Source organism: Sinocyclocheilus grahami, unplaced genomic scaffold, assembly GCF_001515645.1.
Source record: "Sinocyclocheilus grahami isolate Dianchi unplaced genomic scaffold, SAMN03320097.WGS_v1.1 scaffold176.1, whole genome shotgun sequence".
NCBI lineage: Eukaryota > Metazoa > Chordata > Actinopteri > Cypriniformes > Cyprinidae > Sinocyclocheilus > Sinocyclocheilus grahami.
Genome location: NW_015505355.1, coordinates 2762266 through 2780480, shown reverse-complemented (window position 1 = coordinate 2780480; position 18215 = coordinate 2762266). Strand labels below are relative to the sequence as shown.

The following is an 18215-nucleotide window of genomic DNA, read 5'->3' as shown; positions in this document are numbered from 1 at the left end:
ATTTTTGTATATGTAAAAGGCTGAAGGAAATGTAAATTCAACATGGGAAAACAAAGTAACTGCATAACTTATTTGAAAAAAGTAACTTCTTGTAAATTAAAAAGTAATGAATTACTTTACTAGTTGCTTGAAAATAGTAATCTGATTACGTAACTTGCATTACCCCCAACACTGCTGATCTATAATAGAGATCATTATATATAGATCAGTGATTAAAACTTTTGGGGCTTTAAATAATGACACAAATACAGTAAATTGACTAGCGTATAAACCTTAGTAAATTACTTTGCATGATTAATTTAAATACTCTCAGAAATTTTGCGTTTGAAAAGGAAACTCCTACAAATGCATAAGGTCAGCCACAAAAAGAACTGTCCACGCTAATTTTTCACTGCGTGTCTTTAGTAAATAATAACAGTAGTTTTTTTTTTTAAGTGCCCCTATTATGGGTTATGAAAGGTTCATATTTTGGTTTTGGGAGTCCCCAACAACAGGTTGACATGCAGGCAAGGTAAAAAAACACTTTCATTGTCTTATAATATGCATTTATTTTTACCTTACTTGCTCAACGACTCCCAAACGATTCGTTCAACCATTCATTTTTCCAAACCCCTCCTTTGCGTGACGCTAATCTGCGGTGATTGGTCCGATTGGTCTCATTTTCGTTTCATCATGCCTGTAACGCCTGATAAAGCAGCGTTTGTAAGCGCAGTGCTGCTTTGTGTACAGCGTTACTGGGGAAACCACTATTTTACCGCTACAAAAACGGCACCTAGTGGCAAAGAATGAATTTGCATTTTCATTCAGACCAACACGAAAAGACCAACAAGTGGGCGGGCAATATGCTAATGTTTCATGTTGACGTCATGACTTGGGATTCGTTTTAAAAACGACTTGTTTCAATGATTCAGAGTCTACTCTTTATTTTGAGAGACAATAACTTTATACACGGTGCACTTTCAGATTTAAAACTTGCAGGACGTTTTCATTCACTTAGAGCTGTGTTACACACTGCATGAACGGTAATTTTCAAAAATCTGTAATAGGGGCACTTTAATGCCTAAAGAGGGTTTGTACTAGTGTAAGCTATTAGTACATCTGGCCCTAGATTTGATGCGGCTTGTGGTATGTTAACCTAGTAAGAATACACTGTATTACCAGAGTGTTTTTGGAGGTAGATGATTAACTGGCAAATATTTAAAGAGAAAGTAACATGCATCGTTTTCTTAGTATAATGAGAATGTTACATACAAATACAACATGAATCTGAATTGTGTAGGTGTAACTGATGTGATGAATGGAAGCTAGATGTTTTCACTAGTGAGGAGAATCTCAAACTCTTTGATCAGGCCCTTGAAGTCCACTCTGTCTTCTGGGGCGTGACTCCAGCAACTGTTTATCTGAGTGTACACCTGCAGCCACAGACACACGTCTATTGAAGAATCTGGCCGTAATATAATAGAATACAATAAAAAGTCAGAGAAAAGAGATATCTCACCATTTCAGGGCACAAATCTGGACGTGGCATCCTCCAGCCTTTCCCAAGAGCTTCTACCAGCCTGGCCATGGTCATCTGCCCCTGAGACCGGCCAATCATCTTCAGGAATACCTACCAGAGAAACATACAAGAACAGGAATTAGCAGATGAATCTCTGTGATTATAATACCTGATGTATTTAATATCAGGTTTGTAATGCTCACCCGTGGAGGGCTGTTCTCACGGTCACAGTAGGTCATGATTTCATAGAGAGTGACCCCAAATGACCAAACATCAGATGCCTTATAGAACTTCCGATTAATCAGACATTCTGGAGCATACCTACACAGAGGACATGACTGGGATTTAGCTGGACCTTGAGTGGACGTCTGCATATATACAGTGAAACTGGACTTACAGACATAAAAACAATTAGTGTAAGGTATTGTCTGCAGTATGAGAAAAGTCAATACAAGTCAGTAATGTTTAAAATAATTGTTTTCTATTTCCCTATTCAGAAAAGCTGAATTTTCAGCATCATTACTCCATCCTCCAGTGTCACATGATCCTTCAGAAATCATTCTAAGATGCTGATTTGATGCCCAAGAAGCATTTCTTACCAATTCTGAAAACAAATATGTCACTTTTGATCAATTTACAGTTGTTTTCAACTGCTTACACACAAAATCTTTACTTGTCACACAATTTCTGAAACCTGACACTCAAACACCAGAACCACACACAAAATCTGCAAAACCATATACCAATTGTCGGCCTTTGACTCGGTTTTCAATTTCATAAAACACTTTTTGCAAAACACAACACACAATTCTCTATGTAGCACACAAAAATCTAACGGGAATTAATATAGCAAAAGTGTTTGCAAATTTTGTGATATTTTAAATGCAGTGCTTTATTTTGCATGACATGTGAGGCATTTTGCATTTTGTGTGTGCAATTCTTGGATTTGTGTGTAAAGTTTTGAAAAATAGAGACAAAGTTTTGAAAATGTAAGCAGTTGAAAAAAAAAAAAATACATCCTTGCTAAATAAAAATATTAATTACCTTTAAGATTTTTCAAATCTTATTTGATAATATATATATATATATATATATATATATATATATATATATATATATATATATATATATATACAGTATATATATATATATATGAAGAGTTTATTTGCAAAAACAGATAACGTTTTTTTAATTTTTCAAAAATCATGTTTTTTACTATCTTATCATGTTTTTATTGTGTAACTTAGCTGTATTTTTTAGTTATTTTCTAACCTAATCAAAATAACCCAACTGCAGTTTGAGATTAATTGGAATTTTTGAAAATGGTCTGTTTTTGCAAATGAACTCTTCATATGTATATATATACACACACATACACAAACTTTATAAATGTAATTAATAAAGTACTATATTCAGAAAACATAATTTGTTGCATTGTCATCATGGTAGGTGTTTGAATTCAAAGGGAGAAGGTAATAGCTTTTCCAGTATAAATCATTTGTCCTTTATAGAAATATTTAACAAATTTATAAGCAAAAAGCTTAAACAGTGATTTATATAATGATTAAAATACATAAAGGAGTGTAAGCAGGAATGAGTGCTGCTTTACCAGTACACAGGACTGTCCTGTTCTTCGGTCACTTTGTAATATTCCTTATCATCTTTGATGCTCTTAGTCAGACCAAAGTCCCCGATCTTTACAAGTGATTCATTCTCCACTAAGATGTTTCTCGCTGCCAGATCCCTGTGGATGTAGTTTTGAGATCCCAGGTACTCCATACCCTGAGAAACACAATATTTATACGGATTTATACCAAAAGATGGCAGTTATAGTGATAGTGATGGCTTCTGTTGTGCAGTCTAAAAAGGCATTTGGAAATTTAAGTAACAAATAAAAATATCTGAATATAAGTGAAAATGGATGAAGCTATCTGTATCTATATCTATAGTTATCTATTGTATTGGCTACATTACCTGACATATCTGAAGAGCATAATGCAGCAGTCTCTTCTGATCGATGTTGGATTTGTTACGGGGCAGGTATTCTTTCAGACTGCCAGAGGGCAAGTACTCCATAATGAGTTTGATGTTCGCTCCTCCTGAGTGACACACATTCACCCCAAGCAATAATACAGTAAGTACATATAAATGGGCTATATATTAATTTGCCTTAGTTATCAAGTTAAAAAGCCATCAAGATTAGAAAGCGATGAAAATAGTGTGTGTAAACAGGGCCTTTGTGTTTGTAGCTGTGCTTATGACATGCCTTCGTCGTTGCAGATGCCTTTGTATTTGACGATGTTTTCATGGTAGAGGTTTCTGATGGTGCTGATCTCTCTCCTCAGGTTGCTGCACTCATTTTCCGTTTTCAGAGATTTGACAGCCACCAGCTCACCTGTCTGATCTCCCTTAGGATCATACAGACACAGTTCCACCATCCCAAAGTTACCCTGGACAAGATTGATAAAGCAGATAATGAATCAAGAACACATTAATCCAAGGGGATTATGGGATTTAGGAGTGATGAGAGGAAATGCAAAGATCTCATTGTGAGTGAATCAAGTTGGTCCAGATTTCCAATTAGAATCAAATTCTAATGGAATTTGTACCGTATTCCTAATGAAATCTCTATAAAATCTATAATACACAATTTCTGTAAACTGGTTTTGTTGTACTGGGGTTACTGGTAATCATAATAGTCATTTTGGGAACAATAGTGTTGTTATTGTTAAATAAAACTAAAACAAAAACCAATTAAAATAATTTTCGTTAATATAAATAAATCTGAAATAAACAAAAAAAATTAATATTAGATAAAATGAAATAATGCCTTAATATCCAAGTGAAATTAAATGTAATATAAACTGTTAAAATTTATTAGATTAAAGATAAATAGAATATCTTAAAAAAAAATACAAATGGCAAACGGACATAAAAAAATACTAAAATAAAAGCTTAAAATATAAAAATAAAAGCTAATTTTAAATATGAATAAATACTATAATACTATATAAATAATAGTAGAATAACACTGATTGGGAACTAAAATGTCTTTGAAAAAAAATCTATGTTCTATGAATTCTTTAAAAACATTTCCAAATACTTCTAGTACTTTCTAATACAATCCAGTAGAAATCATGTACTTGTTCCTTTACTTGATTTGGGAAGAGTAACAGCATGTGACAATCATAAACCTGAAAAAGTCCAGTACCTCTCCAAGTTTTCGGATTTTCTTGAGAAATCTTCTCTTGAAATCTGTAGGATCAGTCTCCTGTGGAGGAATTGCCTCCATAAGGTGAAGCGCTGTAGAAAAAAAAAAAAATACAATCAATTCAGTAATGTATATAAATACAACCATGAAGGTTACTTTAAACTGTGTTTTAAAATTAAAATAATACCATTTTTAATAAGAATGAGATTTGTAAATGAAGGTTGTAAATGTGCTTAAAGGGTTAGTTCACCCAAAAATGAAAATTCTGTCATTAATTACTCACCCTCATGTCGTTCATCTTCGAAACACAAATGAAGATATTTTTGATTAATTCCGAGAGCTCACTGACCCTCCCATAGACAGGAATGTAATTACCACGATAAAGGTCCAGAAATGTAGCAAGGACATCGTTAAAATAATCCATGTCAAAACCGCGTGACGCAGCTGACACAGAACAGCATACGCTGTTTTCGTTCAGTGGATACTCTCCAAAATGGCACCAGGGTGACGTGGAGGAAACTAATTGTTGAATAAAGTTGTTATTTTTGGTTTCTTTGCGTACAAAAAGTATTCTCATAGCTACGTGGACATGGATTATTTTACCGATCTCCTTGCTACGTTTCTGGACGTTGATTGTGGTAGCACACTTGCTGTTTATGGGAGGGTCAGAGAGCGCTCAGAATTCATCAAAAAATATCTTAATTTGTGTTCTGAAGATGAACGGAGGACTTACGGGTTTAGAACGACATGAGGGTGAGTAATCAATGACAGAATTCTCCTTTTTGGGTGAACTTTCCCTTTAACTGTCATGATATTTTTTAAATCAAAATATTTTCCTTCTCTCTTTTTTTGGGGGGTGAAATATTTAAATTTTTTGACGTAATTGATGACAAAAAGTTTATTTATTTATTTTTTAAAAATCTATTGCATAAAGAAGAGGTAAAGACTATTAGTGTTTGTGATGATCGTGTGATATTATGTGACAGATACCCTTCACGTGCTGCTCTTTGATGTGTCCCAGCTCTCTCACTATGGCTCTGAAGAACGGTCTCTTCCTGGGGTCATAGTTCATGCACTGTGAGATCAGATCAGCCAGTTCACTGATGCTGGGAGTGACCAGTGTGCCACACACATCGTAGAATCGCTCTTTCTGTTTATGCACACACAGATGTTAGATTAAAAGTGTTATAATCAGAAACAAAGGACAAGAATTCCAATAAAACAACTGCTGCTTTGGACAAGTATAAATGAAGAGTCATCGTAGAAGAGTAAGGCACCTCTGAGAGTTTCTTTTCACGCAGAGGCACCTCGCCATTGTAGCAGATCTCCCATAGCGTGGTCCCAAACCCCCATTTGTCTGCTGCAATGCTCAGCGCTTTGGGGGTTTTAACACACTCTGGGGCGATCCATGGGATCCTGTCAATACACTCTGAGCACAGGCACAATCAGGAGCGTTAGTAGTGCAAAATGGACTCTCAGAAACTGTCATTTAGTAAAGTCAATATACATTATACTGATTATTATTTAACCCTTATAATGCATTCAGGTCTGTTTTGACCTGGAAGAGATACATAAAAAAAAAAAAACTTTTTAAGACCCTCAAAATACACATTTTTTACAATTCTTTTTAAAGAGATAAAACCATTTAGATTAAATGTTATACTTTCGGCTCATTTTAAACCCAGGTATGTATGGAGTACCACTAGGTGCCAAAAATACTTTTGTAAAATGATCTATGAAGTTATATTAGTGCCAAAAGGCTTTTGTAAAAAACATTTAGCTTGTTCCCCATATCTCACACACTTAAAATATGAATATTGACAAACCATTGCAGCATGCAAAATGTATAACTTTTTCTCATCTGAAAGTGAAAGTTTATGCAAGTAAAATTAATTGATTGTGTCTGGAAACATTTCAGAGTAGTATTTGCAAGAATATGCAAGTTTCATAAATGTTTTTGAGCAATCATGAGTTAAATTCATAGAAATGTATTCAGATTACATTCATTCTAATGGAGTTAATACTGGTTATTGTCAGATCAGAATTATCAGATGTTCTTATGATTGTAACATACAATGATTTATCATAAATATTGAAATAGTTTTAATTTCACTAAGTTTATAGTATTAATCCGTTTTTTTCATGTGTAATTTGACATTTCAAAGAATTTCTCAAATTTGTAATTAATAAAAATACAATAATAACAGTAATAATATGGTAACATTCAAAACTGACATTTTTTCACATTCACTCATTAATGAGAAGTTGTTGATTGGTTCTAAAAATGCACAAATAGTATACAGATTTTCAATGCATTATGGGAGTTATCTGTTAATATATTCGATTAAATGTTAAATAGATGTTATTAAATAGTCACTTTGCACTTGTATGATGCAAGGCTATACAGAGGCTCTCTGGATGAGTGTGAATGAGTGTGTGTTACCTGTTTGGCTGAGCACAGCGATGGACAGTCCAGGATCACTCAGTTTAATGAAAGGACCACCTTGTACTTCCAGACCATCCAGCTTCAACAGGACATTTTTAGCACAGACATAGCCATGGACAAGCTTCTTAAAGGTCAACTATTTCTATAATTTCTTTACAAATACAAATAAGTATTGTTGCATTTCTGTCTGGTGGAGTGGGCACACTTACGGTCCATGCTGTGCATGCATACGCCATACATCAGAACCATGTTTTTATGTGAAATCTTCTGCATTACACTGACTGTGTCCAGGAAGGCCTAAGAGCAGTAGAGCAGGATTTGTGAAGGCAATTACCAGTAGAGTTATCTACCTACTGTATGTATCAATAGATGCGGTGCCACTTACAGAAATGTGTCCTGCTGCCAGCACCTTCAGAACCACATCCACCACCTCATGGCCTGAATAACCGTCATCATCCTCATTTCTCAAATTCAGCTTCCCAGAATATATGTTTGTGCAGGTGCCTTGGCCCAGGTGTTTCTCCTGTTTCATAAATAACAGTTTCAATACATTGCTTTCCATTTCTAGGCTCCAGATAATTTTATTATTATTATTATTATTTATATATGACCCTGCTGGAATATCCAACTTAAACTGTAACACAATAACTGTTCTAAGCTGCTTGACCATCTTGGACCTGGTCTAACCATCTTCAAGACATTTTCTTAATTAGTATTTTTTAGCATAAACATCATTTAAACCACTTAATCAAATAATACATTTTACATTCATTGTGAGATAAAAATAAGCTTATATGACACCAAAAGTTTTAAAATTTCAGTTTTACTATTCTCAATTCCAATACCACAGCAAAAACTACTAGTCTTACAAATATAAAGTTTAAACACTATTAAAGACAACTGATTTACTTATAAGCAAGTTATAGCACATACAGATACAAAGATACAAACTAAACAATGCTTTAGACTTTTAGGTTTGTAGGTGTTCAAGCACAAATATGTTTATCAGGGAAAAATAGTCACTGTTAAAGCTACAAAAGTGAGTGAGTGATTTTCTCTCTCTCTCTTTTTTTGGATTAACATTAAGGACACCGGCAGCAGCTGGTAAAATAGGCACGGTAACTTTAAGAGAAAATGCATGGATCCAATATGATGATACACATCTGATTTTTTTCTCAGCTGTTTAAGTTCACTTAAGACGTAACCGACTGTTTTCAAGGATACTCGCCAAGATGGGTATTTGATAAACATTTGTATGTATTTGTCCATTCAAGCGGAAAGAAAATAAGAGGCGACGTTGCCCGAGACGCAGCTCTATGTGTGTGCGCTATGTGCACAGAACACACTGTATGGAGTTGTTATTTGCGTCTTCTTGCGCTTGAATGCTTTAAAATCCCTTGAATGTTCTAAATGGGCACGTGTATTTGTCTGTTAAAGTGCAAGAAGTCGTGAAAGAGAATTCCATTTGGGGTTTGTGCGTTGTCAAGAGACACAGACCACAGCACGCAAATTCTGAATTTAGTTCTGTTACGTAGGGCTGCACAATTAATCAAATTTCTAATCGCGATTACAATTATGGATGCCACAATTACGTAATCGTTCAAAGTGGCAATTAATCGTTCAAAGTCCACTTATGTTATTCTTTGTGCTTAAGATGCGTTATTTTCTTTCTACAGGTTATCTTAAGGGTTTTTCCCATTATTTAAATTTTAGTATAACATTATAATACCATTCATATTTTTACTTTTTTATAATTTAAAGAAGAAACCAATCTGATGTATAGTTGACATTTGACATTAATACTATAGAAAAGCAGTAAAAGTTTTTCAGTTAGCGTTTTCAGCTTGTTTATTTTCTTATAAAAATAAGGCATGCAGTTGCATCAAACAATGGTATAAACATCATTCAATGTAAATTGTGATAATCGTAATTAATAATCGCAATTACAATTTCAAGGGAATAATCGACAATTATGATTTTTGTCATAATCGTGCAGCCCAACTATCAGGTGAATTTGAACGCCAAATATAAACGAAATATACGAAGTTTATTTTTCACAATTTAAACTTTTTTTCTCTGAATTCTGTGCTCACATCACGCAGTTAACCAAGGAATAATTTTCACCAAATTGTGAGTCTTTATGTCACAATTCAAATTTTCTTCGAAATTCTTACTTTTTTCCGCAGGACTGCGATTATATTCTGAGTTTTTATCTCACAATTCTGACCTTGTTCTCACAAGTCAGCATTGTGATATATAAAAAATATGTGAAAACAGTAGCTGGTTAAACCTGGTCAATGTTCTGTTGCTGATAGTTAATTTTTGGGATACAAGACATAAAATACTACTTAGATTTTAGCAGTGCAGCATAATGGTTGTTTGATCAGCTTACACCAGCTAGAAACCAATGACTTCATTCCAAACCACAGATCCCCGTTTAGGTTGGATCTTCCAGCAGGATGCACCAGGAAATAACTTCTCACTATAGAGAAATTTGCTTGTTTTCTATGAAACAGGTTTGACTTATTCACATCATGCATATAAGCAAACTGTTTTTAGATGTCCAACCTGGGTCATGTCATTTCTGAGGATCCTATTAATGACTGCATTATTTAAGGAAGAGTGTGGCGATGCTGAATCTTTCCTGGTCATCATGACAAGGTTGGATTGCTCTGTGAAGCAGTAAATGGAAGATTATTCATGTTTCTGCCATCTTTTAAGACATAAGGATGATTTTAGTACAATAATAATCAAACATTCCTAGCAAAAAAAAGTAATATATTTAAAATACACTTATTTCATACTAAGTATAATTCAAATGCATTAACATATTTACTCGAGATGTACTGATATAAAAATTATAATTAAACTTTATTTAGAGTACTACTTGTGCACAATGCACAATGCACATTTCTTAATATTAAGCTTAAAATGTGTTTTAATGATGAGGATTGTATGACCTTTGAATAATAGCGGTCTTTTAATGCAAGATATTAAGAGTGTACCTAAAGTATACTTGCAATAGTTCCACTTTTTTACTGCACAATTAAATATACTTCAGTATATCTTTAGTTGGACTTCAGCACTACTTCTGCACTATTAAAGTGCATTAAGCACAAAATTAGTTGTTCCAATTTAGCAGACTTTCAGTATACCACTTTAGTATACTAAAAGTACAATTGCCGGGTATATTTATTAAGCACATAAATAAGTAAATGTATTTGTAGTATACTTAATATGAAAAAAAATGTATTTGTAATACACTTAACATGAAAAAAAATTATTAAAAATACATTTTTGTATATTTATTTTTCTCTAGGTATACAACCGATTTCAAATAGAACATCTTAACTATCATAACTTTGCATGCCAATTAAATTTGATTATACTAGTGTTTCCTACAGGATTAATTTTTACCCTGTTGTTCCCTACATACTGTACATAATCATGCCACAGCATGAGATTTAGAATAAATATAAAAATCTAGTGCCGTTTGAAACTAAAATTAAATTATTTTATTAAGAAGACACAGATTATAAACCGCTAGCTATCTATATTTGAAATATCACTGTTGGTGTGAAGCTCCAGTACCTTTGGGTTGGGGTGGACAGCCACGCTCAAGTCTTAAGCTGGTGTGGTCTGTTGTGAGACACTGGCCAAACAGGTGGTCCGTCAGCTCTCTCAGAGTGGGCTTCACAATATTTGTCCCAGTCAGGAGGAAGCCCTGTGCGCTCGCCTCAATCTGGAAGTTCTTGAAGGTTTTGGTGATGCTGCCATAACAATCCCTCTAGAATAAAAAGGTCAGTTTTGATTTGCGTTACTTACTCAGTGTGAAACGTAGAAAACGTCAATATCCTAATTTTATGCAAACATATTTACATACATTTACACTATTCGTTTATTCTGCGTTTGCTTGACTTTTACTGAGGTCTCTTTCCAAAAGCAGCATATACAATAATAAAGCGAGTACCTCATTGCATATGACAGTCAGGAGAACATGATCGAAGTCGTGAGTGCTCCAGCGCAGCAGATACATGCCCTCCTCATAACCTTCCTGCTTGAGTTTATGGATGGCATATTCAGTACTGAGGGGTACAAAAGAGATACATTACATCAGCTGTTCAAAGACATTCTTCTCTGTCATTTGATGATTGTATATTAGACAGTTTTAGATGCTGAAAAACATGCTGAACAAATTAAATAGGACTACAGAAAGTTATATGAATTAAGGGATGAATTCAAGTTGAATTATTATTACACTACCACTGAAAAGCTTGGAGTTTTTGAAAGAAGACTTTTATGCTCACCAAGGCTGCATTTATACAATAAATACAGTAATACTGTGAAATATTATTTCAATTTAAAATAATTGCTTTCTATTGTAATATATTTTTTAAAAAGTCATTTATTCCTGTGATCATTACTCCAGTCTTCAGTGTCACATGATCCTTCAAAAATCATTCTAATATGCTGATTTGCTGCTCAAGAAACATTTCTGTTTAATATCAATGTTGAAAACAGTTGTGTTGCTTAATATTTTAGTGGAAACCGTGATACATATTATTTTCAGGATTATTTGATGAATAGCAAGTTCAAAAAACTGCATTTATTTGAAATCAAAATCGTTGTTAACATAAGAAATGTTTTTACTGTCACTTAAAAGTATTAATTTCTATAAAGAAAATTTTGAAATCTGACCCTTCACTTTTGAACTGTAGTGTACAAATAATATAAATAGCATACTCAAAAATAGGTTGTCATTTACCCTCACATTGTTCCAAATCTGTATGCCTTTCTGCCATAGCTTACAAATCTCATTCACATTTGCAATTTTTAGGGATAAGTAAGCACTAGATGATGGCAAAAGTAATCAATATGGAAAAAAAGAAGATAATTAAATTTTGAGTCGATAATTCCACGTTTTCTGATTTTATTCTGTTACAGTGAATAAAATAAGATAATATACTGTACTGTGGGACAACAAACAATATAATAGCACTATATAATGCAACCTTAGCACATTCAAAATTGAAGCACAAAAGAAGCAGTAGCACAAAAGACATTTGAAAGCTACAGAGGTGGGAAAGATTAAATAATATTTTGGTCTGTTACTCTATTAAGGTATTTTCTGATTCAGAAGTCAGTGCTTGATAACCACTGCTTACTGCTGGCCATTGTTGAATAGAAAAGAGCAGGGACCAGTTGCATAAACACTGCCATTGTGTCAAGAGTGACTGTGTCTTATGAACTAATATGACTAGAAGTTATTATTGGGCTAATCAGCCTCTCTTTTCAGTATCAAATTAGATGAAGTTACGTTTTTTATGTAGCTGACTTCAATGAAGTTATTGTCTAGTCTTAGCAGTTTATGTAGCCGCGCCCAGCATGAATATTTATTAAAACATCTCCTTTTGTGTTCCGCAGAAGAAAGCAAGTCATACATGTTTTGGAACAATACGAGTTCATTATCATTTCTGGAGGAACTATTAATTTAAAAGCATGATGAGTACATGTACTAACTTGATTGGACCATGGCAGCCCTCTCGTAGGTTCTTTTCCAGTGAGACGGGAGCCACATCCCTGCAGAGGAAATGATGCGCATCTACTGTGAGCCTAAAGTACCCATCTACCAGACTGCCAAAGGACAGCGCCTCCTCATGGGATGCCAGCTTCAGCTCCTGAAGAAGATCACAAACGTAAAACTGGGTTTAAGAAAAGTTCTGATTTCCCCTAAATGAGCCAAACCGATTACAGATCTCACGGTAAGCCTCACCATGTTTTTGTTGTCCTGTTTGTGGATGGTAACCACAGAGTATTTGATGAGAAGATGCGTTATCTCATTAAAGTCTGAAAAGAGTGTCCATCTGTCCTCTCCTGCATCATGTGATGCTACTTTACTCCGTTTCTTACTGTTGCTCTTTAATTTAAGTCTCTCCTGATTGGTCCACGAATCTGAACTGGCCTTAAAAAAAAAAAAGTGACATTAAAAAACTGTAGAGTTAGAAACAAATAGAAATATTGAACTCTAAACTGAAGTGTGAAACTTCAGCACGTACACTACCGTTCAGAAGATTGGGGTCAAGTTTATTTGTTTTAAAGATGAATAATTTTATACATCAAGGATGCATTCAATTGATCAAGTGATAGTGATTTACAATGTAACGAAAGATTTATATTTAAAATAAATGCTGTTCTTTTTTAAACTTTCTATTCATCAAAGGATCCTGAAAAAGGTTTTAATTTGAATATTAATTAATTTAATTTAATATTGAACATTTTCAGCACCAGGGTTATAAAAAGTTTAAAACTAAAACCATTAAAATAAAAAAAGTTAACTGAAATAAAATCAAATATAAAAATTACATTTACATTTACAACAATTACATTCATTTTTCCCCCCAGCTATTTGCCATGACAACATTTCTCATTTTTATTTAGTTTTACCTGATGAACTAAACTAAAATTAAAACTGAAATAAAAAAATGTGTGAAAAAACAAGACATTAAAAAAAACTAACAAAATTATTACAACTTTAAAATGAAAATATTCATTCATAATATGAAAATGAAAATAAAAACTTCAAAATATTAGTAAAAATGATCTCAATGACAGTATCTCAATGATACTAACATAACACAGAGCAGCACAAATGTATTCAGCATTGCTAATAATAATAATAATTGTTTCCTGAGCAGCAAATCAGCATATTAGAATGATTTCTGAAGGATCATGTGACACTTAAGACTGGGGTAATGATGCTGAAAATTCAGCTTTGGACCCTGGAACACAAAATTTGTCATAAGAGTCAATTTTTTGAAAATGAGATTTATACATTATCTGAACGCTGAATACATAGGCTAGGACAATATTTGGCTGAGATACAACTATCTGAAAATCTGGAATCTGAGGGTGCCAAAAAAATTTAAATATTGACTAAATCGCCTTTAAAGTTGTCCAAATGAAGTTCTTAGCAATGCATATTACTAATCAAAAATTACGTTTTGATATATTTATGGTAGGAAATTTACAAAATGTCTTCATGGAACATGATCTTTACTTAATATTCTAATGATTTTTGGCATAAAAGAAAAATTGATCATTCTGACTCATATTGTTGGCTATTGCTACAAATATACCCATGCCACTTATGACTGGTTTTGTGGTCCAGGGTCACATATATATTAAAATAGAAAACTTACTTTATATTTTGCAGAAATATCACAATATTACTGTTTTTACTGTATTTTTATCAAATAAATGCAGCCATGGTGAACAAAGAATCGTCTTTCAAAAACATTTTGAACGGCAGTGTAACTCATCACTCACTATTAGTACTATGGCTATTATTTGTACTTCTGCCTTCTTACCTCGGTGGGGACTTTACACCAATGAATGCCAGAGGTGCCAGACACCAGGATCTTGTAATGAACATCAGCAGCACTGCTGGAGTCCGTGATCATTTGATCATTCTCATGTATGAAGAGAGAAGAGGGTTCGAACACCTCCTGGCCAAAGTGTTTTGTTAGAGTCTCTAAAGTAGACATATATTTGACCTTCAGGTCATGGGTTTTGATCTTGTTGCCTTGCACAGTGTTCCTGGTGAATTCCTCAAGGAACACTTTAAAGACGTTGGCGATGCGCAGACGTGTGAGAATGTTCCTGTGACTTATGGACTTGTACAGGACCTTGGGGATGTAATTCTTGTACCTGACAAAGATAAAGTGAAACAGTGAGGAAGTTTAATATTTATATACAGTGGGGCAAAAAAGTATTTAGTCAGCCACCAATTGTGCAAGTTCTCCCACTTAAAAAGATGAGAGAGGCCTGTAATTTTCATCATAGGTATACCTCAACTATGAGAGACAAAATGAGAAAAAAAATCCAGAAAATCACATTGTAGGATTTTTAAAGAATTAATTGGTAAATTCCTCGGCATTATTGGTGGATTTGTTTCTCGGATCACAATGAGGTGAAATCAGTGATGACTGAAGGCAAAAAGTCAACCTTACACCTGTAAACTCCATCTCAGAGACAACGGCACCATAAGGATACACATTTCCAACAATACTGAGTCTACATGGTCATGTACTGTATATCAAAATAAGGGCAGTTAAAGACATTTATTGTATATATGTATATATATATAAAACACAAAACCAAAACTTTCAACAAAAAGCAAAAAACCTTCACTGGCAGCAGCCTGAGAATCAAAACTCACCCACAAAAAAATAAATACATGAAATATAAAAAAAAAAGAATATAATAAAAAAATTATATTTTAAAGGGGTCATATGATGTGATTTCAAGTTTTCCTTTTTCTTTGAAGTGTTACAAGCTGTTCATGAATAGATAAGATCCCTAAAGTTGCAAAGACTAAAGTCTCAAACCCAAAGAGGTATTCTTTCTAAAAGTTAAGACTCGTCCACACCCTTCTAAAACGCCTCGTTTAAACACGCCCCCACATATCTACGTCACTGTGTGGGAAGATTTGCATAACGCCACCCAAATGTTAACGCAAAGAAGGCGTAACTTTATTGTTGCTGCCACCACCGCCGCCATGTCGTGAAGACACTGTGTGTTTCGTTGTGAAAGCGAAACTACTTTGTTTGGTCTTCCAAAAGAGGACACGATTAGAAATCAGTGGTTAAGTTGTATTTACAACACTGTTCCAAAACACTTCAACCCAAATATTCAGATGTGTGCAGCACATTTTATGGAGGACTGTTTCCTGATCCTGGATGCCGGCTGTTCTGACTCACAGACTGTAAGTACATTTTCATTCGCATAAACACATTTCATTACACCAAATACACAAAATAATGTTCTTTTTAGCAACATCATATGACCCCTTTAAAAATTTTTGCTCTCAGTCATGAAAAATAAACTTTAAAGACTAAAAAAGTGCCATAAAGTACTCTTGCTCTTACTCAAATTCACAGACAGGAAGATTTTTTTCAATGGCATCATGGGAGATGGCCATCACCGCCATACCCAAACACTCATTTTCTATCAGCTGGACATCATTCTCATCTCGAGTGCTACGCAGCGGTGCCAGATCACTCTGAAAGTCACACTGACTCTGCAAAACACACATAGAAATGAGCAGCCACAACTTTCTTGACCAGCACGTCCTTTAAAAGCAGGCAATGTTTTTGTCACCGTACCTGTGCGTAGAGGTACGTTAGTGAAACTATATCCAGAACAGCCGTTCCTGTAGACCCCGTCCCTCGCTTGAGACTGTGTCTGGACACTGGATGAGATGTCTTGAGAGATGTCCCATGCCAGTTTGTAAAATAGAATCTGCCCCACGAATGGCATTATAACGTCAATATGTAACATCATTTCAAACATCACACAAAACAGGGAAGAAAAACGAAAAGTCCAGGAATACCTCATGCGATAGTAAAGCTTCAGTCTTGTAGTCTCATCAATAGTGAATGAGTGATTGGGTGCATACCAGATCTGGCTAAATTCATCATAAAGGGCGAACAAACTGCTACACAGTGGAGATATACCTGTAATAGCCAGACATGATTGAGTCTGTGATGATTACAGTGTTCATTTTGTGGAATAGCTGAAAAACCTACCCAACTTCTTGGCAGCTTCAACACACAGCTCCTCAGCTGTGAAACTTCCTGAGAGATGAATGATCTGGTGTGTCTCTGGCAGGTAAAAATGGATCTCGAGCCCCTGTAATATCACTGAGGCCATGACTACTTCTTGTTTTTCAGCGCTTTATCAATGAGGTCCCGGCAATATTCCATTCCAACAATTTCCTGAGTACAGTAAAATAAGATTCTGTCATCGTACATATGGTATAGAACAACATTCCCCTCTTTTGAAATACAGTAAACATGTTCTTTACGAACACCTGGACTCTTTACACAGACAGTTTAATAGAAACTGAAAGTTCGCAGAAGACTAACACACTTCTCTCCTATTTCTGACTGTCATTAGTGTGCCTGGATTCTTACAGCGACATCGAATGAACTTATAAAAGATAGAAATCACGGAAACGAATTTTACCTCACCGTCGAAAGATCATCTGCACGAGAGTCGCTTCCGAAGAAATTGTAGTTGACGAGTTTCGGATAAATTACGTGCCCCGCACACTGAATCTGATTGGCTGTTGGACGGTGACGTCACCTTTATTTAACCCTTAATGCAGGAGCGTGTCACATGAAACAGACTTCCTGAGAAAGCCTCGTTTTCCAGCGAAACATTCTGTGTTTACTGGTTGCGGTTTTAATGAATGCACGTTCAAATGTCCACATTATGGCATTTTCTAGTCTCGGATGTTGTCACTTTGTAGATTTCCTTTTCCCCCAATACAAACTTGCACAGTAAATTCGATTAAATATGTATGCATTTGATTGTTTAGGCTACTTTAAGATGAACTAGGCTAATATAATATTCATCATTATTAGATAGACAGACAGAGAGACATAAACTAAAAATAAAAAAATACTTCAAAAGTATCTTAGTTAATGTTAATATTCAAATCCAAAGTTTTATCTGGTAATGTTATTGAACGGACCTGAGCTAACATGATGTAACAGTAAAACAATCCAAATCAAACCAGTACGTTAACAAATGTAGGCTATTGTTCATTGTTAGTTAATGCATTAACTAATAACTACAGTTACAGATAGAGACTGAACCGACGTAACTATTACTACTACTAGGCTAATAATATAGGCTAATAATAATAACAACAACAATTATTTATTTGTTTGTTTTTCTGGAGATCAGTAGATCTCAGTAGACAAGTAGTAGACAATATTTTATCAAGAAACAACTAGAAGAAGAGGTAAAAAAGTTAAAAGCAGATACAAGACACACACATGTATATATATATATATATATATATATATATATATATATCAAATAAATATATTATAAAGTTCACAAACTTGAAAAGTTTTTAAGATAGATTCTCTGTACGTTTTTGTAAGACTGCTCCTTTAAGGGTGTATCAGTAGTTTGAGGAAATAGGAAGTCAGTCCAGTAACATTTAGCACAAAGACTAAAGGTAGACAAGTAGTAGACAATATTTTATC

General features: G+C 34.3%; 1 protein-coding gene across 1 annotated transcript; it reads right to left on the bottom strand.

Annotated features, from left to right (window-relative positions):
- Positions 1–1003: 1003 nt before the first annotated feature.
- LOC107593785 (tyrosine-protein kinase JAK1-like) lies at positions 1004–17258 on the bottom strand. The gene is given in 23 exon segments (XM_016283660.1): positions 1004–1412; positions 1499–1609; positions 1702–1819; positions 3108–3280; positions 3473–3597; positions 3765–3948; positions 4710–4801; positions 5700–5859; positions 5987–6138; positions 7153–7362; positions 7365–7452; positions 7541–7678; positions 9724–9827; positions 10747–10942; positions 11126–11240; positions 12676–12833; positions 12929–13117; positions 14523–14862; positions 16083–16234; positions 16320–16455; positions 16547–16670; positions 16743–16931; positions 17182–17258. Coding segments are annotated over 22 exon segments (3297 nt in total). The 5' UTR covers positions 16867–16931; positions 17182–17258; the 3' UTR covers positions 1004–1304.
- Between the last annotated feature and the right edge of the window lie 957 nt (positions 17259–18215).